The sequence below is a fragment of the Molossus molossus genome, unplaced genomic scaffold (assembly GCF_014108415.1).
Source record: "Molossus molossus isolate mMolMol1 unplaced genomic scaffold, mMolMol1.p scaffold_m16_p_1, whole genome shotgun sequence".
NCBI lineage: Eukaryota > Metazoa > Chordata > Mammalia > Chiroptera > Molossidae > Molossus > Molossus molossus.
Window position 1 is genome coordinate 195,663,425 of NW_023425344.1, and position 26,682 is coordinate 195,690,106.

Here is a 26,682-nt window from a genome sequence, read left to right on the forward strand (position 1 = left end):
GGTGTAGGTTCTATCCCTGGTCGGGGCACTTAAGGAAGGCAATTGATCAATGTTTCTCTCTCTTCAAAAAAAATCAATAAAAATACATATTCTTGGGTAAAGATTAAAAAATTTTTTGAAAAAATAAAAAGATTCATTTAAAGTCAGGAATATAGCTAAAGTCTTTCCTCCTTGTAGAAAGTCATTTTACTAGTAAAATAAGTAAATGACTAAAAGATCAACTTTAAAATATAATGTAGAGCCCTGGCCGGTTTGGCTCAGTGGTTAGAGCATCGGCCTGCGGTCCTGAGAGACCCGGGTTCGGTTCCCGCTAAGGGCATGTACCTCGGTTGCAGTTTGTCCCCGGCCCTGGTTGGTTGTGCGGGTGGCAGCCACTTGATGTGTCCCTTTCACATCGATGTTTCTCTCTCTCTCTCTTCCTCTCTCTCCCTCCCACTCTACCTGAACAAAAAATGGAAAAAATGTCCTCGGGTGAGGATAAAAAAAATAATAATAATAAAAAATAAAAAAATTAAAATAAAAAAATAAAATATAATGTAGAGCATGTGCATAGCGAGGCCTCGGCCCTGCGTGAAGTGCTCAATTTGGGTTCATTCGGCTCCCACTTCCCTTCAGAGTTCCCAACTTTTTTTTTTTTTTTTAGTCAGGTTTGAGTTGAAAGTGACAACTGGTTATCAAATTTTTATGAAAATGTAAAGAATTAAGAATAGCCCAGGCTGCCTTGACGAAGAACAAAGTGAGTTCCTAGAGCTACATTGGCAAGAAGAGTAAGGAGGTCCCTGTCACTGCACAGGCCTATGGGGACATTAGAATCTGAGCGTAAGTTCTTCAGAAGAAAAGACACACAATCTATGGGAAACTCAACCTTGTCCAGGAGCCGCCCTGAGAAAGTGATCTTTAGTCTGAGATCTTAAAGATAGACGGCAGTCATCTAGGTGAACAGGCACGGCGAGAGTGTTCTAAAGGAGGGGAGAGTTGGTGAGAATTCCCTGAGAGAGAGAGAGGGCTCATAAAACGGAGCAGGGAACGGCGGGGATGGATGGGGCTTGACGCAGGATGAGTAGACGAGCAGGGGCCACAACGTGGTAGGTTTTAGAGAACACATTAAGGAATTTGTACTTTATGTTAAAAGTCAGTATTTTAAGGGGTTCTCCTCCCCCAGGGAATAAAAAGATTTGCATTATCAAAAGACTTCAAAATATTATTCTATCTGCAGTGGGGAGGGTAAAATTTGGAAGATCGAGTAATGAGGAGAGTTTCCCCCACAATTTCAGGAGACAAGAGCAAGTGTGTAGAGTAGAAGAGCTGGAGAGCCAGAGTGCCCAGCTTTTTGATGGATTTATAAAATATTGATACAGACGAAGCCCCATTTCAAGCTGGTGTTAGAGGCCTTTTACTGAAACGGGAGAGTTATTACACAACAGCGGACTTTGGGCAACCATGATGGCTTTCCTGCTGGAAGAGGCCAATGGAGAATTGCTTCTTGATGGCTTTTTTCCTTACGCAAGGTTGGTGAACCTGGAAAGCCGGACAGACGGTCTTCACAGGACGCTTCCTTTGTGGATCTCCCGCAGCAGGGGACAGCAGGTTGGGTCAGAGAGCACTGCGGCTCCTGAGTCAGGCTTCAGACAGTCAGGACATCTCTCGCAGGGATGTGAGCTGTGACCACCTGGCCGTCAGAGGAGGAGCACATGGGAGACATCTGGGCATCCCCACTCAAGTTGTCCTGTGAGTGCTTGGGATTAAAGCGCAGAGGCCCAGGACTGCACTTGCGGGAAGTGAGGACGCCCTTGGTCTTCAAGGGCCTACCTGTCAGTGCTGGATCCCTCCGCTGTGCAGGCTGTTCTGATCGTCCTGTCCGTTGTTCTCTACGTGATCCTCTTCACTCTTTGCCATCCCTGTTGGGGACTCTTCTTGGACCTTCACCTTCATCTCCTTTGGGCAAGGAAGTAGGATGATACTGGATGGCTCTGGTTTCGTAGCCGGAGGGTGGACAGGATGACTGCAACCAAGTGAGCAACCTGCCAGGGCTGGTATTTCTGTACTTTTTTTTAAATATGGTTTCTAGAGAAACAAAGTAAATATTTCTCTAGTTTGTTTTCTTGAACTGAAAGTACCTGTTGATTTTAGCATCTAATGTTGTCATAGAAGAAAAACGAAACCTTGGCACTAACAGATGTAACACTCAAGATTTCAACTTTTTTTGAGCTATAAGAGAAACATCAATGTAAGAACGTAATATCCATTGCCTGCCTCCTGCACACCCCCTAATGGGGCTCAAGCCTATAATCCAGCCGTGTGTCCTGACTGGGAATCTAACTGGCAACCTTTTGGTGCACAAGGCGACTCCTAACCAACTGAGAGGGCCATAAGTTTTCTTTGATGATAGTATTTTTCAGTGCTGACATGATTTACAGTTAGAGAAGGAGAGCAGTTTATAATAATATTCTGTAACCAGTAGTTTAAAAATCAGTTATGATTTGTGGGATGTTGACCCGTCCCGCAGGTCGAGCAACGAGGACTCTAGAGGGGGAGTGAGGATGAGGAGGGACAAGAGACACGAGAAATGGAGACAAGACAGGGTTCTGATCAAGTCTTGTTTCAAGAAGCAGAAAAACAAGAACATTTGAAACCACCTGAAGCAATTTCAAGTAAATATCATGGGTGGAACAAAAGATTAACAGCATAACTGGCTGAGTAAATGGTTACTTAAAGGAATGCAGAAACATTGTATACAGAGATATCCTGCCTTGGGGCAGGAGATGGCAGAGCAGATTTTAACAAAATGGATGCCATGCAAAAAGTCTTGCACAGGATGTAATATTTCCAATTCATTTATCAGAACAATAAGTGAATGGCTCTAGAACCTCAGTAATGTGTATATCATCATACACTTGAAAACAAAAAAGAAAAGAAAAAACTTTGTGCTCCACCTATTTATGCAATACAATGCAATCCATATTTCTTGTTAATGAGGAGCTTCTGCTGAAACAATATCCTTGTCCTTAGAACTATTACCTTTTTTTTTCTTTTTTATCCTCACGCGAAGACATTTTTTGCTCAGACAGAGTAGGAGGGAGAGAGAGGAAGAGAGAGAGAGAGAGAAACATCGACGTGAAAGGGACACATCGAGTGGTTGCCACCCACACGACCCGACCAGGGCCAGGAGGGACAAACTGCAACTGAGGTACGTGCCCTTAGTGGGAACCGAACCCAGGTCTCTCTGGACCACAGGCCGACGCTCTAACCGCTGAGCCAAACCAGCCAGGGCAGAACTATTACCTTTCTAAAATAAATCTTTCTGTTAAGCAAAAGTGAGCTAAGTAACTCAGTATCTTCATTTCCTTTCTATGCTACAACTTGTTTTGTTCAGGGTCTTCCTTAGATTATGACAACCTATGTTCTCTATAAAACATAACATTCAAATCATTATCTACATTAATATTGACAAAAGTTCTCTGTTTTGTAAAAACTTCCAAAGAAAACCTTTCCTTACAAGTGAAAAGCTCAGCCCCGGATGCCTGTGCTCATTCAGATCAACCACACTGGTGTCAGCAGCCTGCGCTGTTGAAGGCATCTGCTTCGATAACCCACAGATGCTCTTGGAAACAGAGAATGAGTTGTTCTCAGTAATATTGTAAAATGTGAAGATTTCTCATGGTCTATTCTGGATATATTTGTAATTGAGTAAGCCATTTTTTATAAATAAAATTATTTCTTTTTTTTTTTTTTCTGTTTCTGCTTTATTTTTTATTTATATCTCTATTTATTTTAATGTCCACCATTAACTCTTCCAACTGTAGTCAGTTTTCTGTAACCAGATATAATAGAGAAGTATGTTCTAATTATTAATTACTGGTACTATATAATCTTAATGAACAAAACCAAATGAGTGAAATGTTTATTTTTCTCTTTAAAAAACTCATTTTTTCTCATTTATCAATTCTTTTTTTAAAAAATTTGTTTTTATTGATTTAAGAGAAAGAGAGAAAGGGAGAGGGAAGGAGGGAGGGAGGGAGAGAGAGAGAGAGAGAGAGAGAGAAAGAGAGAGAGAGAAACATCTATCAGTTGCCTCCTGTACATACCCTGACCAGGGATCAAACCAGCAACCTGGGTTGGGTATGTGCCCTGACTGGGAATTGAACCAGTGACCCATTGGTGCATGGGACGATGTTCAGCTAGCTGAACCACACTGGCTAGGGCTGTCAATTAATAAAATTATTTCTTTTGTGTTAAATATATATATAATGTAGATGTAATTTTTATTCAACTGATTGAAAATTAAGGGACAAAGATACAGAAAAAAATATAAAAGCAGAGGTGGCAATATTAAGAGTACATAAAGTTTAATATATAAACAAAAGCATTTAAAGGTTTAAAGATAACTATTTATTTTGATAAAAGATCTAGTTCATAAAGGAGTTATAATAGTTACGAAAACTAATGCAAAAACAATTATTAGGATTCAGAGAAGCAGAATCACATATATGTGTGTATATGTATATGTATGTCTATACAAATATCTATATAGCCATGTATGCTTGTCTACATATACGTGTGTGTGTGTGTGTGTGTGTGTGTGTGTAAAGGTATATATTAAGGGATCTGACTTTATGTAATTGTGGGAACTGGTCTAAATAGTGCCTTCTAAGACTTTTGTCATCACATCTGATGTTGAGCCTCGAGGTCCATAGGGCAGGCTGTCAGGAAGAGAAGATGAATAAAAAGTGAGGGAGAACAAGAACAAGCTGGAGCCTACTAGCACAATTAGGAGTTCACGAGGACAGACTGACACACACTGAGACCTGTGTCAGTTCTTATTGCTTCTGACCTTGAAGCTATGAATGTGCTACAGAAGCTGGGACACTTTGTGGAGCTAAGCACACCTAGTGCAGGAGCTACCAGATGATCCAGGGGGAGGAGGAGCAGTTGCAATAAGGCGAGCCAGCACGTGTGAGCTACAAATGGTCACTCTTCAATTCTGTCTCCACGTCTTGCACAAGAAGTCTCTGGTGGCTCACCCCAACCAGAAATATACAGAAAAGGGAATTTTGGTAAATACATTCAGCCTAGGCAAGTTGACACATTACAAAGCCACCATAAACAATATGCCATAGACATATTTAAGCAAGTCCCCCAATAATACAAGGAGAATTTCATAAAATCTTATTATGGTGGAAAATTTGAACAAACTTTACTCGGAATTTGATAGGTTAAGTGTGGGAGACTTTTTGCATGGCATCCATTTTGTTAAAATCTGCTCTGCCATCTCCTGCCCCAAGGCAGGATATCTCTGTATACAATGTTTCTGCATTCCTTTAAGTAACCATTTAACTCAGCCAGTTATGCTGTTTATCTTTTGTTCCACCCTTGATACTTACTTGAAATGGCTGTGGGGCCCTGGCCGGATTGGCTCAGCGGTTAGAGCATCGGCCTGCGGTCCGGAGAGACCCGGGTTCAGTTCCCGCTAAGGGCATGTACCTCGGTTGCAGTTTGTCCCCGGCCCTGGTTGGTCGTGCGGGTGGCAGCCACTCGATGTGTCCCTTTCACGTCGATGTTTCTCTCTCTCTCTCTTCCTCTCCCTCCCACTCTATTTGTACAAAAAATGGAAAAATATCCTCGGGTGAGGATTAAAAAAAAAAAAAAGAAATGGCTTTGGGGTGGTTTCAGATGTTCTTGTTTTTCTGCTTCTTGAAAGAGACCTGATCAGAACCCTGTCTTGTCTCCATTTCTCGTGTCTCTTGTCCCTCTTCATCCTCACTCCCCCTCTAGAGTCCTCGTTGCTCGACCTGTAGGACGGGTCAGTTAAGTGTAGTAGGCAGAAGTCTAAGATGGTCCCCAAGTCCCACATTTTGATGGGTGTATACTTTCTATAATCCATTCCCTTGAAGAGAGCCAGACTTGAAAGAAAACAGGAGAGAAAGAGAGAGAGAGAGAGAGAGAGAGAGAGAGAGAGAGAGAGAGAGAGAGAGACTGATAAATATAATGGGATATCACTCCTGTGATTATATTATGGTATATGGCTGAAGAGCATTTGCAGGAATAATTTAGGTCCCTAGTTGAATTTGAGTTCAACAAAAGAGTTTAGAAAGGTCCTGATCTAATTAGGGGAGCCATTAAAATGAACTGGGCCATTCCTAAACTTAGACTAAGAAATTTGGAATTCTGAAAGGGCCTGTGGAGGAGGTCACATGGCAAGGACCTGAAAGCAAACTGTAGGCAGGGAGAGCAGCTCCTAACCAGCATTTAGCAGTACATGGAAACATTTGTTCAAGCCTGGCTGGTGTGGCTCAGTGGATTGAGCATCATCCCATGGACCGAGAGGTCCTGTTTGAGTCCCCATCAGGGCACATGCTTGGGTTGCAGGCTCTATTCCCAGTGCGGGGTGTCCAGGAGGCAGCCATTTGATATTTCTCTCTCACACTGATGTTTCTATCTCTTTCTCCCTTCCTTTTTCTAAAAAAATCAATAAAAACATATTTTAAAAAAAGAGAGAGAAAGAAACATTTTTTCAACAAATTGGTCATTAGAAATGGATTTTTCTCTAGTTGAACCTCCAAATAAGGACATAGCTTGCCAGCACTTTGATTGTTCAACCAGTAGGATCATGAGCAGAGGAACCATTTATGCCATGCCAGATTCTTGGCCCATAAAATCTGTGAGATACTAAATTTGTGTTGTTTTAACTTGCTAGATGTGTGATAATTTTTTATTCAACAATAGACAATCAATACATTAGCTACAATAAAGTAACACAAATTTAAATACACATTTATCTTGACTATATGAATATATAAATGTATGCAATGCAAATATATCCTTCAAAAGTTTGCAGAACATTAATAACCTCAATTATATATTAGGCCACAAATACATTTTCAATCCATTAAAGAAATTTGAAATCTTATAAGATACAGTCTTAATATTCTACAATAAAGCTGGTAGTAAAAATAAAACTCTTTTGGATACTATATTTTTAAAAATTACACTGAAAAGAAATCAAACAGAAACAACAGATTTTCTGAGAATTAACAGTGAAACACAATGTATCAAAATATATTGATACAACTAAAGCAGTTCTCAGAGGAAAATTCACAACCTTAAATATTTCTACAAAAAAGAATAAAATTAATCAATTAACCAGTAAACCTGAAACAAAACTATAATTGACAAAGTCAAGACATTTTTCTTAAAAAAATAACAATAACAGTTATACATTTTTGGCAACTGAGACCAAGGAGAAAAGAGAGGAAAATATTAGTAAATAATATATAAAATGAAAAAGAATACTTTAAATTGTGTGCTACAGCTGTATTAATAATTTTGAAAATCTGCATTAAATAAAAGAATTTCTAAGAAAGCATAACTGACCAAAATTCTCTTAGGAGCTGTAAACAGCAGTAACTATAGTATCAAAACATTTTCAAAGATCTATCCAAAGAGGTGCTTGACTCATATTTGTATGTGACTGGAGCCTATTAATTTTTAAGAAATAGAAAATTATTGGGTTATTTAAATGTTCATAAGACAGAGAAATATGTAAATCTTTTCATTTTATTTACTCATGACTAGTATTAGTCTGAAAAATAAAACACAAATCACTTATTTATAATTTTACTTTGTAAATATCCAACCAAAAATAAAAATAAAAAACTAAACATTGGAACATTAAAATATAGTGTAACTTATTAATAACATAACAAAAGAATTTTTAAAACAAAATATCTTCATTAAATATTCAAAAGACATTTGTTAAAATGCAACATCTATTCCTGTTTTTAACATAACATTTCTCAGTAAAACAAAAACAAACAAAATAAACAAAGTTTTAGCATGATAAATAGGAAACATGAAACTTAAGGAATGGGCCACTAAAGGCATTGTCTTTAAAAAGAACTTAAGCCCTGGCTGGTTTGGCTCAGCAGATGGAGCATTGGCCTGCAGACCAGAGAGTTCCCACTAAAGCCATGTACCAAAAATCAATCAATCAATCAATCAATCAATAGAACTTAAGCATATAAGCATAATCAATGGACATAGACAACAATGCTGGGGGGGCGGGGGGGTGGGAATGAGAGAGAAGAGTGTCAATGGGGGGGAAAGGAGAAACGTCTGTAACAAAACTAAATTAATTAAATAGTAATTAAAAATTTCAGGAGAAGGCGGCGCGGGCCGCGGGGGAGGCGGGGGCGCCAGGCTCAGGCTCAGGCGCCAGGCGGGCCAGAGACCTGCGCTCCCGAGGGCCGGGCGGCGCCATTACCTTGTTTCACTTCGGTAACTGCTTCGCCCTGGCCTCCTTCCCCTACTTCCTCACCTACAAGTGCAGCGGCCTGTCCAGTACAACGCCTTCTGGAAACGCCTCCAGGCTGGGATCACCTGCCTCTTCGTGCAGCTGTGCAAGATGTTGTTCCTGGCCACTTTCTTTCCCACCTGGGGTCCATTACATCGTTGCATCTGCCCAGGTGTGGATGATAACACGCCACAACCTGTACCACACTTCCCGGCCAGCTGTCCTCCTGCTGATGTTCCTGAGCGTCTATACGGCCTTTGCCATGCAGACTTCGTCCGCCTTTGTTCCCTGGGCAGCTGGACCGCATTCCTGGCCCGAGCAGTAGTGACGGGCTGCTGGCCCTCAGCACCCTGGCCTCGCATGTCGCCGTTGTGAACGCGCACTCCTAGTCTTGGTGTCCCAGGCATTCACATACCTTTTTTTGTCTCCAGGTTTTAGTGAAGTAATCAGTATTTGGAAAGTTGTAAAAAAAAAAAATTTCAGGAACAATATGAGGATGCCTATTTTCATTATTATGGGTTCAATATTTTTGTAATGATTTACATCCATACAATAAGGCAAGAAAAAGAAATAAATAGAAGAATTAAAAGGGAATATATAATGATTATTAATAGTTCATATTATTCTACCTCAAAGTCTAAATAACCAAACAAGTTAGGGCTTTTCGATATTGCTATTAACAGAAATCCCATTCAGCCCTGGCTAGTTTGGCTCAGCGGTTAGAGCGTCGGCCTGCGGTCCAGAGAGACCCCGGTTCAGTTCCCGCTAAGGGCATGTTCCTCGGTTGCAGTTTGCGGTTGCAGTTTGTCTGGGTGAGAATTAAAAAAAGAAAAGAAATCCCATTCAAACTGGGTGGGCCTCAGGGTTGATCGATACAATAATTCAGTGATGTCCTTAAGCACTCTGGTACATCCTGTCTTCATGCCTTGCTGGTCTCCGTGTCAGCTTAATTAGAAGGCTAGTTCCCCACAAGATTGTGGGGTGGGTATCTACACACTGGGCCAATAAGCTTCCTTGTTGTGTCCAGGGGATGATAAACTGAGTTATTCTTAGTTTCAGAGAAATGAAAGATTCCTTTCCAAAGCCCTAGAAAGTTTTTTCTTAAACATCATTGGCCTAGATTAAGTCATATTATTATTTCTGAACCAAGCATGCTTTCAAGGCACAAAAAAATGATCCTGATAAACTTAGACTAATTAGTATTTACCTTTAAACCTAGATGTAATCTGTGTTTCACCCAACACCAATAGTTGTGTAGAAAAACAGGTAGCTATTCAAATGAAAATCGGCTGCTATTAGAAAGAGAATTTAATAGAAGCCAGTTAGGCAACTAATGATGTTCACTACAACATCAACTACAAAACTATTTGAAACTATAAGAAAGTTCATTAGGATGGGCAGATACAAGACATATACAGAAATAGAGATTCACTTGTAATGATCGGTTAGAAAATAAAATACAGCCCTGGCCGGTTTGGCTCAGCGGTTAGGGCGTCCGCTTGCGGTCCAGAGAGACCCGGGTTCGGTTCCCGCTAAGGGCATGTACCTCGGTTACAGTTTGTCCCCGGCCCTGGTTGGTCGTGCGGGTGGCTGCCACTCGATGTGTCCCTTTCACATCGATGTTTCCCTCTCTCTCATCCTCTCTCTCCCTCCCACTCAGTCTGTACAAAAAATGGAAAAATGTCCTCAGATGAGGATTTAAAAAAAAAAAGAAAAGAAAAGAAAATACAAAAGGAGATCTTATCTTAATTTCAAAAATAAATATGACTAAATATCAAAAACCTAGAAATAAACTTAAGAATTTGCAAAATCAATTTAAAAAGCCATGTAACTTTACTTGAGAACTTAAAAAAGACTTGAGTAAATGGAGAGATAGGAATTATATTTCTGAATGGAAAAATTCAATATTATAACTTTATCCATAAAGTTAATATTTTTGCATTAATTACAGTTGGGAGGGCATGGAACTTAAAACATAATCCTAAAGTTAACGTAGATAATGAATATTTGAAAATAATAACGAGAAGGATTGTTATAGAATAGTAAGAAGCTAGGAAAATTCCAGGACAAGCGAAATAGGGAAACTAAGAAAGTTAAATAGCAGTTTGCAGCCACCTAGTAAATCCTATCTTCCCTAAACCAAGGACACTTAAGAGTAAATGATTTACACTCCTCCCCAACCAGAGGATAAATAGCTTAAATCACCCTACTCAGAGAGACAGATAACAGAAATCTAATTAGTGCCATTTGTCAATCACTCCCAAAGACAGACAAATTAAGAGAATAAATCTCATTTTGGTACACCAGCATAAAGCTGATGAATAAGCTATTGCTCCTCCCCTAAGACCTCCCCTAAATGCCCAGCCTTTAAAATCCCTGAAAATGAAGGTCCCAGCACACTCTCTGTAGGGAGCAGGCCCCTGCCATTCATTTCCTCCTCCTCTTCCCCCACAGGCACAAATCTTCTAAACTCCAGGGACCCCAGGACACCTGCAACCAGGGAGCAATGGGCAGTGCAGCTCCTTTGGGGCTCACCCCCTGAACCTGTCCCCAAGGCCCCCTTTTCTCTGGCTTCCCAGTGAGCCAAAGCAGCCCAGCCTCAGCTCTCCTGTTGCTTCTTCTAGGCCCTTCCTTGTATCGCTGTCCTAAGTGTGTTTTTGCTCTGGTCAGTGAACCCTTGCTTGCTTTTCTGCACTGACTCTTGATTAAAATCTTTCCTTCAGGAAGATAAGAACTGAGGTCTCCTCTTCTCAGTGGTAACAGGATCTACCAGAAAGACATCAAAAAGTATACCAAGACTAAAATCACAATTTCACTTGTGGGTTTTTTTTTTTTTTATATATATATATACAGAGAAGATGAAATTCCAAAGCAAATAGTGTTGGAAAACTTGCAAACTATTTGGGAAAAATATTAAGAGCTCTACCTTACACTATACATCATAATACATTTTAGAAAAACTAAAAATGTAAATGTAAAAAGTAATATCATGAAAATAATGAATAAAATGTAGGAAAGAGTTGAATATTTTTGTAATTTTGGGATGGAGTAGATCTTTCTTAGCATAAATACCAAGTTGGAAACCTTACAGGAAAATTTTTTTTCTTAGGGAGAGAGGGGAAAGAGAGAGAGAAACATCAATGTGAGAGAGATACATCAACTGGTTGCCACCCACATGACCCCAACCGGGGTGGGGACAAGCTGCAACCGAAGTACATGCCCTTAGCGTAACCGAACACGGGATTCTCTGGACCGCAGGCTGACGCTCTAACCGCTGAGCCAAACCGGCCAGGGCAATTGTCTAAACTTGTATATAGCAGCCAAACAGCATCGTTTTAAGTGAAAGATAAATAATTACCAGGAAAATGATTTGCTCCATATAACAGATAACAGATTTACATTCTTTTTTTTTTACATTATTATATTGTAAAGAGAGACAAAAAATGACTAAATGAAATATTAAACATTATAGATGAAAAGTGTGTAGAGGACAGAAATTAAAAATGTATAAAAGAATAAATACAAATAGCTAAAACATGAAAGATAGATAGATAGATAGATAGATAGATAGATAGATAGATATAAATATAGATATACAGAGATTTTTTTTGGTACGTGCCCCCAGCGGGAACCAAACCCAGGACTCTCTGATCCATAGGCCAACGCTCCATTTGCTGAGCCAAACTGGCCAGGGCTATTATTATATGTTTTTTAAAATCCTCACCTGAGGATATGTTTCTTGATTTTATTTTTATTCATTTATTTTTTTAAATATTATTTCTTTATTGATTTTAGAGAGAGAGGAAGAGGGAGAGAGAGAGAGAGAGATAGAAACATAGATGAGAGAGAACATCGATTGGCCGCCACCTGCATGCCCCACACTGGGGATTGGGCCCACAACCTGAGCATGTGCCCTGACCAGGAATAATACTGGTGACCTCTTGGTGCATGAGTCAATGTTCAACCAGTTAGCCACTCCAGCTGGGCTGATTTTAGAGAGAGAAAGGGGTAGAGAGAGAGAGAGAGAGAAACATCAGTGTGAGAGAGAAACAGATCAATTGCCTACCACACATGCCCCAAATGAGGATTGAACCCACAACATAGATATGTACCCTGACCAGGAATTGAACCCGAAAACTTTTGGTGTATGGGATGATGCTCCAACCAACTGAACCACCTGACCAAGGCAACAATATTATATTTTAACTGTTAGATTTGAGAAAAGATAGAAAGGATTTACATTAACCAATATTGAAAAGAATGGGAGAAATAAGTACTTTTAAAAACACTTTATATATATATTCTTTCCAGTAATCCAACTTTTAGACAGTTATGCTAAGAAATAGATAATCAAGTATATACATTAGAATGTTCATTTAATGGGGAAAAATTAGAAACAACCAACTGTCTATCAAAAAACACTTGTGCCCTGGCTGGCATGTCTCAGTGCTTAGAGTGTCAGCCCGCTCACTGAAGGGTCATGAGTTAGATTTCAGGTCAAGGGCATGTATCTGTGTTATAGGTTCCCCGGCCCCCGTCTGTTCCCGTCCCCGTCTCTCTCCCTCCTTTCCTCCCCCTCCCTCTCTTTCTTTCCTCCCCTCTCCTTCCTGGGGCGAGGATTAACAACAACAAAAACTTGTTTAAATTATGGCATATTTGTACATTGGAATGCCACACAATCATTTAAACATGTTATACATTGGCATAGAAAGGTAAATGGGATATTTTAAGTGGAATATATACTTTAGTATATGTATTGTAACTGAAAGGGTCAGTAATGTTTTAAAAGGTAAAGGTAAAAGTTTGCAAAAGGCGGAAACCGTGGAAATTGTGTTCCTTGCATGACCTTTGCTCAGCCTTTGCTGAGTACGGATAAGGATTATCTGGATTATCTGCAATACAACGGATAACCCAGCAGATGCCGGACGAGATACCAGCCCAGTCCAACTGCAAAGTGGACAGTGGGCCAGGCAAAGTACATCAGCAGTTGCCAGAAGCTACAAGTAGAGTATATAACCAACACCCCAACCCTGATTCGAGGCTGACCCCTTTTCGGCTCAGCCCGCCCATACCCAGGCGCATGCAGTGAAGCCATTTTGCTCTACATTGGCCTTGTGCTGCGGATGTGATCTCTGGCTGGCCCAGACCTTTCAGTAACTCCATTTTTAGAAATAAAAAGAAATATTTCTATAAACCTACTGAAAAAAAAAATCTGGAGGGATGTATTCCAACCTGTTAACAGTGGTTATCTGTGGGCTAGAATTATGATAAATTTTTTGTTTTAATTTAAATACTTTTGAATTATTTTTATTTTTTTAATTTAATATGATTTTATGCTCAAGGGGAAGTGGGTACTTCTTCCTCAAATGGAAAAGAAAATGGAGGAGACAGAGAAAATGGTTACCATGAACTGAATGCTTGTGTCCCCCCAAAATTCATATGTTTATGCCCTAATCCACAATATGGTAGTGTTTGAGGTGGGATCATTGGGAGGAAATTGTTTTTTTTTTTTTGGTACGTGCCCCTAGAGGGAACCGAACCCTGGACTCTCTGGTCCGCAGGCCGACGCTCCAACCGCTGAGCCAAACTGGCCAGGGCAGGAAATTGGTTTTGAATGAAGTTATGGGGGTGAAGTCCCCATGATGGGACTGGTGTCCTTAAAAGGGGATAAAGAAACCAAAGAAACAAAAACTGTATCTTGCCCTAGCCAGGTGGCTCAGTCAGTTGAAGCATCATCCCATATTCCAAAAGGTTGCAGGTTCGATTCCTGGTCAGGGTTACATACCTAGGGTGTGGGTTCAATCCCCCGTTCGGGCATGTACAGGAGGAAACCAATAGATGTTTCTCTCATATCGATGTTTCTCTCTTTCTTTCCCTTCCTCTCTCTTTAAAATCAATAAAAATATACTGTTGGGTGAGGATTAAGAAAGAAAGAAAGAGCCCTGGCCGGTTTGGCTCAGCAGTTGGAGCGTCAGCCTGTGGACCAGAGAATCCTGAGTTCAGTTCCCACTAGGGGCATGTACCACAAAAACAAAAAACAACAACAACAACAAAACAGAAAGAAAGAAACCAGAGCTATCTGTAGCCATGTGAAGATGCAGTGAGAAGGTGGCCGTTTGCTAGCCGGGAAGAAGGTCCTCAGCCAAACCCAACCACGCCGGCACCCTAATCTCAGATGTTCAGTCTCCAGAACTGTGAGAAAAAAAAAAATTCATTGTTTAAACCACCCAGTCTATAGGTCTTGTAGGGCCAAACTGACTAAGACAATGAAATCTGAGGTAACGTAACTTAGAAGAAATATTTTCCAGGCTAGGTAAGACTTGAGCTCGTTTTAGGCCCTAGGAAAGAAGCCGGCGTGGGAAGAGATTTGGGAGGGTGAGGGGAACGTTAACCAGCCAAGGTCCCCAAGGAGCCGGAACAGTACACCAGTATCAGGGCTAACTTTAGAAAGAAGACGGAAAGGACCAAGGCCAACATGAATAAAGTTGGGGCATCTTTTTGAGGAAGGACATGAAAGGTATTATAGCCAATGAATCCATGCGTTTTCCCAGTGGGTTGGGAGAAAAGATCATCAGTGGAGTAGGAGGGCTGGGGCTGGGAGCCGGAGGGGTGTAGAAGAGGTGTATTGCTGCTGCATGGAATGAAATAGGCCACGATATCTGAATGATCAGTTAACTGTGAGATTCTGAGCTTCATCCCAGATCTACCAAATCACAGTCTCTGAAGGTGGGTGATCCTAGTGCACACCAAAATCTGGAACCTTTGAAATAAAAGGTTAACTAAGGATATGGAGCCACTGCTGATGTTGGATCACAACTATTTAAAATAGGGTCAATGAATACATTTATATAATTTTCTCCATCATTATTTAACAACTTGGGAAGAGAATATTGGATAAAAAATTAATGGCTGGGTATCCCCACGGTTGGGCTTTGGCAATGTGGGTGTAGAAGTTAACTCAATGGGTCAATGGGACGTGAGATGCTGGTAAGTGCATCGTTAACTTGGGTAATCACAGGGTAAGAATGGGGTAGAGAGAGAGGAGTTAGACTGGAGTTTATGAGGAGGGTGTAAAGCAGATTTGTGAAAGTTAGAGTGGGTGAAATGCAAGAATTAGAAATTTTGATTAGTGAGATGTGTCCTGGTGTAAAAGATTTTGAAAGAAGAGATGATGACACAATCCCAACAGTGGCCATCGAAGGATCTTCTGAACTAGAGTGGAAATAACATTGACCCAAGTAGAAGAGATTGGAGAATTGAGGTTAGAGTGTGAGATAATTACCCTTATGAATATCAGGTTTGTTGGATCCCATGGGTGGAGGCAAAGTGATACTCAAGACTAAACCAGAGTGCAAAAAAAAAAATGTTAGGGTCAGAGAGGGACAGAGTCAGGGGGAACGAAAGAGTTGGGTAGGCTAGCCCTGGAGATTCAACATGGCCTCGCACCTAGGAGAGCACAATTTTAAATTACTGGTGGAAGGGTGGGTCAATATTTTGATTTTTTTTGTTGTTGTTGTTTTTTTAAAGTCCCTTTGACTCCCACACATGGGTTTTGTGAATGTTTTATTTTTCTGTGGTGTTTTTGTTTTTTGTTTTTTAAAGTCCCATTGACTCCCACGCATGGGTTTTGTGTATGTTTTAGGGTCAATATTGTTGGATGGTGACCTCTCAGAGTCTATGTGGCGATGGCTGGAATTTTGGTTCAATACTTTGCATATACTTCTATTTTACAATATGATGTGTTCATTTGGAGGCCTTTGTTAATTGGACTGTATAATTCCTTAATAGTAGACATCTTTCTCCTCATATTTAAATGCCTACTGCTTACTACTGTGCCTGACGTGATAAATACTCAAGAAAAGTTTTTCTGGATGAGTGCATGAAAGAAATTAAGCAGCCCCATATTTCCAGTAGGGCTTTGGCATGAGAGTGCTTTGCAAAGGTCTTTTCCCATGAGGAGAGATGTTATTTGTTTTCTACCTTCTCAGCATACTTTTGGATATTTTGTTTGGTGGCCAGCTGGGGAGTCTAAGTTATGTTTGACAATGGGTTGTTCATGGTAATGGAAGTGAAAACTGTGACTGTTGTTTGAAGATAATACTGAATAAATACTATTTCTCTCTTTCTCTTCCTCTCTCTCTAAAATCAATAAATAAAAATTTCAAAAAATCAATAATAAAGATTTCATTCTCCTCTACCTGAGCATGAAATGTTCAGCCTCTGCTCTCTTCAAACACTGTCCCTAGGTAACCTCATCCTTATTCATGGTTTCAATGATCACCTCTGTGTGTACACAGACCTTCCCTCTGAATCCAGACCCGTATCATTTTCTACTTGACATCTTCTTTCAGCAGCACCAGAGAGCCCCTGAGGCTCACCCTGCACAAGCTGACTTCATGATCTTCCTCTGCAATCCCGGTCCTCTTCCAGAATTTGCTCTCCCCTTGCTGAGCACCTCTTCCCCAGCACGCCAGGAACCCAGCAGTCAACCTTGATGAGTCCCTTTTCCTCATCTTCTATATCCAACCTATCAAGACCTCCAATTTAAGATCTAAAGAACTCTTGAATCATTCTATTTCTTTCCATTGTCAAAGGCACCAGCCAGTCCTAGATTTCTGTAGTACCCCACAATGGGTCTACCTATGCCCACATGAGCCCCGCTCCAATCCCCACTCCACCTCACCAACCAGGATGATCTTTTCAAACCTTAAATCTGTTGGTATCATATTCCTGCTTAAACCACCTCAACAACTTCTTATTTTTTTTAGCCCTAAACATGATTTACAAGACTCAGCAAGGGCTGAGCTCTGCCCAGGGCCCCAGGCTCATTTTGCACCACTCCTACACAGGCTCTGGGCCCGTCGCAGTGGGCTTGTTTCATTCCTAGACAGGCATCATACTACTCCCATCCTCAACCCCCAAGGCCTTTCTACATGCTCTTCCTTCCCCAGGGCCTGTCATGTACCCCTACACTTCCTTTTGATCTCAGCTCTGACATGATTTCTTTGGAGGAGCCATCAGAGATCTCTCCAACAAGGTGAAATCTCCTTGTTATATTCACTCCTGTCCCCCAACTTTATGGCATGTATCTCAGTCGTGATTTCATATTTCTGTGTGTGTGATTATTTCACTTATGTCTCTCCCTCACTAGACTCTGAGCTCATGAGGGCCAAGAACCCTATGTGTTTTTGCTAATCATAGGGCGTGGCACACAATGAGTGTGCTATAAATATTTCTCAGGTGAGCGAATGAAGAGACCAGAAAACACCTCTGTCTGGTATTAGCAATAAAGTTTTGTTTCTCGGGTCCATCCCCCGGGATTTGGGAACATGTGGCCACAATGAACTCTTCTCAGCAATGATATCCATGATAACTTAACCCGCAGTTAAAGCAAAATTGCTGTGTTCTTGTCCTGGCTCCACAATGGTGTGCCCTAAGGCAAGATATACATTTTTTAGGCCTAAACTCTGTGTTTTACCTACAATTAGGTGTCTCCTTTTGCCCTTGAACTTTCAACAGCTGTTTCTCCAGACCTCTCCTCCTTCCCTTCCAACCTGCTTCTGCAGCTGGGAATGGCTGTTGGCCTCCTGCGAAGGTAGGGGAGGGCCTGAAACAGCCTGCTTCTCTGTGGGAGGGTTGGGAGGAAGTGTGGGACTTCCTTTGTACTCAGAAACAACTGCTGGATTCTATTTCTTCAGACAAACTAGTTTGGAAAGAATAAGGCTTGAGTATTTGTCGTGACAAGAAGCTAGTGCTAAACACTGTTGCCTGAAAGGATGTAATTCATCCAACTGAAAACCTAGGAGCCCGAGTTAGGTGGATTTACCCCCTTTCTTGTCTAATTGGAGTGGTATATATTCAGACTGATTTCTTTCTAGCTCAGTGATCTCTAAGCAGTATGAGTTTTCAGGCTGTTATTGTTTATTTTCTATGTATTTGGCCTAAATATTGCATGGTAAATGAAGGGGAGAAACTTGGTTTTCAAACTGGAATGTTTCTTCAAAAGAAACTCAGCAAGTTGCTTTCTCCATCTCTCTGATTTGGGGGTCCTAAACTATCCTTGGTAAATGAAGTTCAGTGTCAGTAACTGAGGAGGAGGTCCCATGCTGTGCTGTGCAGTGGCCTTGCAGTGTGGAACTGCCGTGGTCTCTCTGTGTGTTCATTTCTCTACCCCCCGAGTGGATGCGGTGGTTGTTCCTACCACTCTCAGGGACGCATCATTAAGTCACTGAAATGATAATCAGAAGAAAACAAGAGTGTTTCCTCTTGCAGACAGACACATCTATATGTTCTTCATGTTCTCTACTTGCATGAAAATCTTCAGAAAAGATGTATATACACCTGATTTGACAGCTCCAAATTGCACCACAACCACCCACTTTCGAATAGGAGGGAAAAAAAAAAAAAGAGAGAGAAGCCTGCAGTTGTGTAACACAGATATCTCCTCTGGCCTGGAGCCCATCGCTGTGGTTTGGCAACACAACCCGCACCTCTCTCTTTTCGTCTCTTGAAGGAAAAAAAAAACAAAAAAACAAAACCCAATAGAGAGAAAAAGTACCTTGAGAATAAAGGTAATGATTAATCCATCAGGCACAAAAAGGATAAAAGGATCTTTTTGGGATTTCAAAGGTTTTACCTCGATCACTCAAATAAATAGCAGTGAACAGGGAGTGACAATTTCAGCAGAAGAGGATCGAGTCACGGGCTATAATTGGGACAGTGTGGAGTCAAATAATCTCATCAGAGATCTCAAGGAATTTATGACCGGTTGTCAAAACTTCCTTTTACATGTGTGAGTGAAGTAGGGACCAGAAGAAGCAGGTCCTGGTGGAAAGAGTGGTCCTCGGAGAAGCCTCACAATGCAGCCGGAGAAAGGACGGAGGAGGAAAAGCTTCAAGCAGAGACTGGCGTTGAAGAGCAGTTTAGTGAAAGAAACACTCTCTGAGCTCCTGGGCACGTGTATAATGATCGTGAGTATTTCCTGATTTTCTGAGGTTTGAACCGAGAACGCCTCCCCATCCACCTAGCTGGTGTGGAGAGTTGTTTTGGTTTCTGTCATTAGATTCACCTCTTCCAGGAGGCAGCAAGTTACTTCCAGTCCGTTTAGCTACTTAGTGGCCTCAATACTAGGTTTCCATTTACTCATTTTATTTATCCACAAGAGTTGACGGGAGTGAAGAGGGAGAGTGAAGGACTTTCTTCATTTTAGAGGTTTGCTCAGACTCGAAGGTGGCTTTGTGATTAATGTCAGACGATAGAAATGGTCCTCATTGATTTACACCCTGTTCCTTTCACACAGACGTTGAGGTGACTCAGTCATTTGAAATAAATACTGACAGTCAGAAAATATGGATGGCGGGAGCCTGCTCATTATTACCAGTGCTTCGCAAAGATTGTGTTGACAGATTGCTGGACTCGTAAATTAGAAATTGCACCGGATAGAAAGCGTATACTGTGCAATAGTCCAGCTTGGGCTTTGCATCATTTTTTTCCCCTCGAACTCAAGCTAATCTGTAAAGATCTTTAATTAGACAATTACACAAGAACCTTCTGTATATATAAAGGAAAGACTGAGTCTAAACTTCAGGATTTTTTCTAGAGATTGGCACAACTATTAATAGAAGACTCGGACGTTTTTCGAATGGCGTGGGCCACAGCTTTTTATCCTGTTGCGTGTTCTCTGGGTCCTGGGTTCAGCTGGAGCCAGGCCATTTGTGAACAGAAAATTAAATTGTGGATTGTTCTCATGTATAGCAACTACAGATTTGAACTTGTTTTAAAAATAATCTGCTCAAGGAGTCCCTACTCCAGGTATAAATTATTTTTTCTTAAGGTTATAGAGAATTGTCCATAACCTTTGTGTATCAGAAGTTCTTTGGCAAGAAAAAAAAATAGAAAAAAACTTCTTTGGTAATGTACAGCATGCTGACTATAGATAATAACACTGTATTGTATATTTGAAAGTTGTTGAGAAAGTAGATCTTAAAAGTTCTCATTATAAAAAAAAATTATAACCATGTATGGTGATGAATATTAACCTATTGTGGTGATCATTTCACAATATATACAAATATCAAAATATTTGGGTGTATACCTGAAACGAATATAGTGACATGCCAGGTATACCTCAATTTTTAGAAAGCTATTTGCTTTGGTTAAATACATAGTAATTTAGGAGAATAAGCCAAAATTGATAAATGAGTGTGAACTCAAAAACTTGAACTAGTGTAAAATGAGAGAGTCATGTTTTCTGGTTTCGGCTTCTTTTTATTGGATTCACTCAAGTGTTTTCCAGGCATTATGAAGAATTTCTTGCATTCCTTCTGGGCTGTCCTCCCCCACATGATTAGGTAGGGGAGATTTCAAAGGAAAAGAGACAATAAAAGCCCAGGATTCTTTTTTTTTTTTTTTTTTTTTAATTATCTTTATTGTGGAGAGTATTATAGATGCTCCCCCACCCCCCACTGACCCCCTTCCTTTTGATTTTAGTCATTGCTCACTTGGAATATGCCCTCAAGGAGACACACCCTCGAGTCAAGGTCACGTTACTTGACAATGTGGTCCCAAAGGGGAGTGGTTGTCCGCACCAACTTCAGCTCCACAGTAGCCTGTGGTCCAGAGAAAGTGAAGCAAGTTCAGTTACAGCTCTGAGGGCTGTGCAGAAAACACACAGGAAGTGAACACCCATTTTGCAACCAAAAAAAGTTAAAACCTTTTATTTCTTACCAAAAATCTGTTTCATAATCCCATCCTGTCAGGGTTGATTGAACATTGCTTTCCGCCATTCACCGGTCTGTTAACAAAAACAAAAAAGCTCAGCCAGTGAATGTGAGGATCTAATTGGCTTTATTAAGAGACTTATAAATCCAGCAGCAGCCCATCCAGCAACCAGAAGTTGTGCCCGAAGTTGTGAAAAGGGTTTTGTAGGTAGAAAGAGGTGGCACTAAGAACCTGCAGTGGATTGTTTCAGGCAAGGCCCCTTCCTTTAGGATTCAAGTCAGGATGTTACTAGGAAGGCTGTATAGAAAAGAGGATTATTTTGGGGGCCAGGGTGCTTCTCTGGGGGCAAAAGAAGGGACGGGTTGTTAACCTGCAGATTGCCTCTGTCTGCGGGTGGGGCGGATGAGAAAGACCCACAGGACAGATCGCCTTCTGGTGCTTGGCCAGAACATTTCAGACTGCTTGATTAAAAGTATGTTTGTGGGAGAGGCTGATACTGCCATTAGATCAGGTATTAAATCTAGTTTAGGTATCACGGGCTTTCAGCACAAGTGAGACCATTTTGGGCCTGTGGTTTTTCTGTTTTTGTTTTTGTTTTAATCCTCATCCGAGGATATTTTGCTATTTATCTTCAGACAGAGTGGGAGGGAAGGGGGGAGAGAGAGAAACATTGATGTGAGAGAGACACATGGACTGGTTGCCTCCCTTACAACCAGACCAGGGCCGGGGATGAACCACAACCAAGGTACGTGCCCTTGACCAGAGTCGAACACACCACTCGGGTCTGCGGACCAACGCTCTAACCGTTGAGCCAAACCAGCCAGGGCATGGTTTTCCGTTTAAAACTACTCATATAGCCCTGGCCAGGTGGCTCAGTCAATTGGAGGACTATCCTGTACACCAAAAGTTTGTGGGTTCAATTCCTGCTCAGGACACATACCTAGGTTGCAGTTTCGATCCCTGGTTGGCACGTGCATGGAAGGCAACTGATTGATATTTCTCTCCCACATCTGTGAGTCTCTCTCTCTCTCTCTGCCTTCCAATTTTCTAAAATCAATAAAAATATATCCTCAGGTGAGGATTAAAAAACAAACTACTCATACAACCAGCACTGTGTCTTCCCCTAGTATTTAAGATAGGAGCTAAAGAAATAATGTTGTGTGCTAAAACATTAGCCTTTGTATCGTCTGCCTAAAGCCAATGCATTCCTGAAAGGCTGGACTTCCATCTGTACTGCACATTTAGCTTCTAAAGTGACCCCTGATGAAGTCAATGACAGTGATCACAAGCTTCAGTCTCGAGGCCTGTGGGGATATGTGGGCAAGAAGTTGCTGCACAAACACCATCATTTCTAACTGCATAAATCTACATGGTTCTGCTCAAAGATTTCCAAAATAATTGTCTCTGCTTATTAGCAAACGTGCACGTTGCCTGCCTTTCTCCAGTCAAAAGCTTTGCATTTCGATAGAGCAGGGGGCAAGGAGCCTTAGATGGGAGAAGAAAGGACTCGTTAATGCTCCATGTTTATGAAGTTGGCTTTTCCCCCCGTCCCTGGGATTCTGAGGCCATTCCCCTCCCCACCCCCTCAGAAAACACCAAACTGCTCTTAGGGGAAGTCACTCAAACTCATTCACATGGTATAAATGTCTAATAAGGCCCACTGGTAGCGTTAAGGGAAGAGGCGGTCCATGAGAAATTCTTTGTAAACCACAACTGAAAACGACAGTACTTACATCATACACTGAAGAACTAGCTCGAATTTGGCTCTTCTGGCACTAAGATAGGTAGGTCTTTGTGCCTCTGCTGATGTCAGGGAGGAGGTCTGCAACGCGTCTGATCAAGGGAAGAGGTTTAGAAGCCTTGAGCTGCAAAAGTGGGGGCCATGTAGTAAGTCCCTCCCGTTCGTTAGCTTCTCTTCATACACGTGTTTAATCCTTACAATAGCTGCTTTAAGGAGGCTTTGTTATCACCCACAGTTGGAGAAACGAGGGTCAAAGACATGAAGTAACCGGCCAAAACCAGAAAGGCAGTGAACCAGGATTCTTTCTCCTTCTAGAGCCTACATTTTCCACACAAATTGCTGGAACTGCTTTAACAATGTCTCCAGTAGATAGTAAAACTCCCTCTCTGCTTTTCTTGTTGTTGTTCAGACAGAGTTCGAGGGAGAGAGAGAGAGAGAAAGAGAAACATTGATGTGAAAGGGACACATCGACTGGTTGCCTCCTGCACAACCCAGATCAGGGCCAGGGACAAACCGCAACTGAGGTACGTGCCCTTGACCAGAATTGAACCCACAACTCATTGGTCCATGGGCCGATGCTCTAACCGCTAAGCCAAACAGGTCAGGGCTTCCCTCTGCTTTAACAGTTCCATAGATGAGACCCATAGCTTGCTTGAGAGCATGTGAGTTTATTTTATTTACTTATTTATTTTTTTGGTGGTCCGTGCCCCTAGCGGGAATCGAACCCCGAGACTCTCCGGTCCGCAGGCTGATGCTCCAACCACTGAACCAAACCGGTCAGGGCTGAGAGCACGTGAGTTTAAACCTGCAACACCTGAGACCAGATTGTGAGTTAGATCCCGAAGTCAATGTCTTTACTTTCTCTAAAGCTGGAGATTGCTCCGTGCAGGTGGAGAGGTATGAGGTGAAGGCAGAGAACAAAGTACCGCTCAGGCCCATGCACAGGGGCTCAGGGCCTGATGATGGCACACTGCACATTAAATACACACTACATGTAAAGTTGCTGATACAGGAAATACTCATTCAATGCTACCCCCTTTTCCCCTTTCTTGCTACGTCCCCTCTTCTACTCCAGAGTCCTTGTAGTGTTTGAAAACAGCTGCTTTGTCTCCTGGCCCAAATCTTTCAAGGTCCTTTCTCCAACATCTGCCACAGAACTCGACTCATGCATAAGTGGGAGCCCACAGATGTGTGTTGAATTTAAATCTGTTTTTGCTGAACGTTCTGGGATCTCCAGTCATTTCTCAGATGTTCACTCCTCACTGTTCTGTGTATGCCCTTCTCTCTTCACACGCTCCAGGGCTCTGTGCTACAGAGCTCGTCCTCCTGAAGACACAGTCCAGCAAGCGGCCTGTGTCCTGCAGCGGGTGGGCATCCTTACAGGGCAGGACTTCTGAGTAGGCAGCACCGGCCTGTGCCTTGGAGAAGACCCTAAATTCTTTTCTCACCCTGTCAAGCTTGCACATTAGAGGTCTACTTTTTGGCATCTCTAGGAATAAAAAAAGGTGAATGCTTCTTTTAAAAGGAATATCCTTGCCCTGGCCGGTTTGGCTCAGTGGTTAGAGTGTCGGCCCACAGACCAGAGAGTCCCAGTTTCGGTTCCCGCTAAGGGCACGTACCTCGGTTGCAGTTTGTCCCCCGCCCCGGTTTGGCTCGTGTGGGTGGCAACCAGTCAGTGTGTTTCTCTACATCCATGTTTCTCTCTCTCTCTCTTCCTGCCTCTCTTGCTCGGGCTCTATCTGAAGATAAATGAAAAAATGTCCTCGGGTGGGGATAAAAATAAACAAACAAAGAAATAAATTAAAGGAATATCCTTGATGTGTGCCCTGAGGGAAATAGAAAGGGTAGAGGCCTAGGACCCAGCTACGGATGGCACAGGAGTGGGTAGTGCAGGAGGGAGACAGGAAAGGAGAAGTTTCCGTCTGCTCCTGCCTTCCTCCATGACATCGGTCCCAGTTCTCTCCCCCGGGGTCACTGAGTTTGTCATCTCACTCGAGGAGGGTTCTCGGGCTTCCTGTAGAAATTCTAGGGCTCTGCCCTGGCCAGTTTGGCTCAGCAGTTGAGTGTCGGCCTGTGGACCAGAGAGTCCCGGGTTCGGTTCCCGCTAGAGGCACGTACCACCAAAAAAGAAAGAAAGAAATTCTAGGGCTTTAAAATTATTGTTATAAAGTGTGCTCAGATCTTGGGGAAGGCCAATTCCATTTTAACAAGCTTTAAAAATTTGTTTTTTTTTGTTTTTTTTTTTTTTTTTTTTTTATCCTCACCCGAGGACATTTTTTTATTTTTTGTTCAGATAGAGTAGAAGGAAGAGAGAGAGAGAGAAACATCGACGTGAAAGGGACACATCGAGTGGCTGCCACCCACACGACCCAACCAGGGCCGGGGACAAACTGCAACCGAGGTACGCGCCCTTAGCGGGAACCGAACCCGGGTCTCTCTGAACCGCAGGCCGAAGCTCTAACCGCTGAGCCAAACCGGCCAGGGCTAAAAATTTTTTATTTGATTGATTTGAGAGAGAGAAACAGCGATATGTTGTTGTTACACTTAGTTATGCATTCATTGGTTGATTTTTGTATGTGCCCTGATTTGAGATCAAACCCGAAAACTTGGCATATCGGGATGATGGTCTAACACTCTCAGCTGCCTGGCCAGGGCCCATTTTAGAGAGCTTTTGAAACAAAAAAATATATGGTCAGAATTTTTTAAAATTTTTTTTTCTTTATTGATTTTAGAAAAAGAGGAAGGGATAGAAGAAGAGATAGAAACATGGATGAGAGAGAACATCGATTGGCCGCCTCCTGCACGCCCCCCGCTGGGGATTTGGCCCACAACCTGGGCATGTGTCCTGACCGGGAATCGAACCGATGACCTCTTGGTGCATGGGTTGACGCTCAACCACTGAGCCACACTGGCCGGGCTATGGTCAGAATTTAGAGTGATATAGGAAAGTCCTTCGAATAAGCCAGTTCTTAAAATAACTCTGCTTCCTAGGGCCTCATTCAGGGCAGATTTGTCTACTACGGTATTTAGATTCCCAGGAGGACAGTTCTGAGACAGGGGTGGGATGGACGTCACTGCCCTTAGTATTGACAGGGAGGCTGGACTGTGGAGGAGCTCAATTACCTCACCTTACACATTTACCTGCCCATGGTTTTCCACATGCCTTTCTTCTGAGACACATACGGTGCTTTGTCACGTAGGTTCCTGTTTATTTTTATCTTTCCTGGGAGGGAGGAAGGGAGGGAGAAGAGGGAAGGAAGGCGGGACGGACCAACTCCATACTTCTAGATGGGGAAACATATAACGTAATTAAGAGGTTCGCTCAAGGTCACCCAGCCCATGAAGGCAAGAGCTGGGCTTGACATCTTGACTCCAGTCATTCCTAATATACTGTAATTTGATAAGAAATAACTCTTCATGTGAAAGCCCCAGAGAACTTCCTAGTCTCCTAACCTAAAATGCATTAGACAGTAGAAATGTCAAAGGATGATTATATAGAACAGACATGATCATAGCAGGGAAATTTCATGAAAAATCTATTGGCATAGAGTTTTTGGATCGCTATCACCTACAAACACATTCAAACCCCTTGTAACACCAGATTTCTGAGGAGGTTCTGCCATATATCTTCATGGACACTTTGACCATGTATTTTCTTCTAGGACTTCTATTTTCTGTATTCTTCTTGAGATCACTCTGGCTCACAGCAAAGGGGACCCATAGGAAAGGGGGTCTCAAGAGATCCCATAAACTCTTCTTGCTTTCTGCCTCAACAGTCTCCTGCCCTCTGTTCCTCTCTGCTTGGCTCTGGCTTAATGCTTTGTAAAGGCACACCCTTCCCCCACCCTCCCGCCTCCAAGCCTAGGGTGTTCAGGACCAGGGTCCCCCAGAACTAGAGTTGTCAGTTTTCCAACAGATCAGAGGACAGAAG

The 26,682-nt window shown here is 42.1% G+C and overlaps 1 protein-coding gene and 1 pseudogene across 2 annotated transcripts in view; both read left to right on the forward strand.

Annotated features, from left to right (window-relative positions):
• Positions 1 to 1,440: 1,440 nt before the first annotated feature.
• LOC118623167 lies at positions 1,441 to 8,679 on the forward strand (annotated as a pseudogene).
• Positions 8,680 to 18,753: 10,074 nt separating this feature from the next.
• Positions 18,754 to 26,682, forward strand: part of AQP9 (aquaporin 9) — a 46,524-nt gene continuing 38,595 nt past the window's right edge. For both annotated transcript variants that reach the window (XM_036266594.1, XM_036266603.1), the window contains exon 1: positions 18,754 to 19,260. In XM_036266594.1, coding sequence (XP_036122487.1) covers positions 19,150 to 19,260 — 111 coding nt within the window. In that variant the 5' untranslated portion in view covers positions 18,754 to 19,149. The remainder of the gene's footprint in view (positions 19,261 to 26,682) is intronic.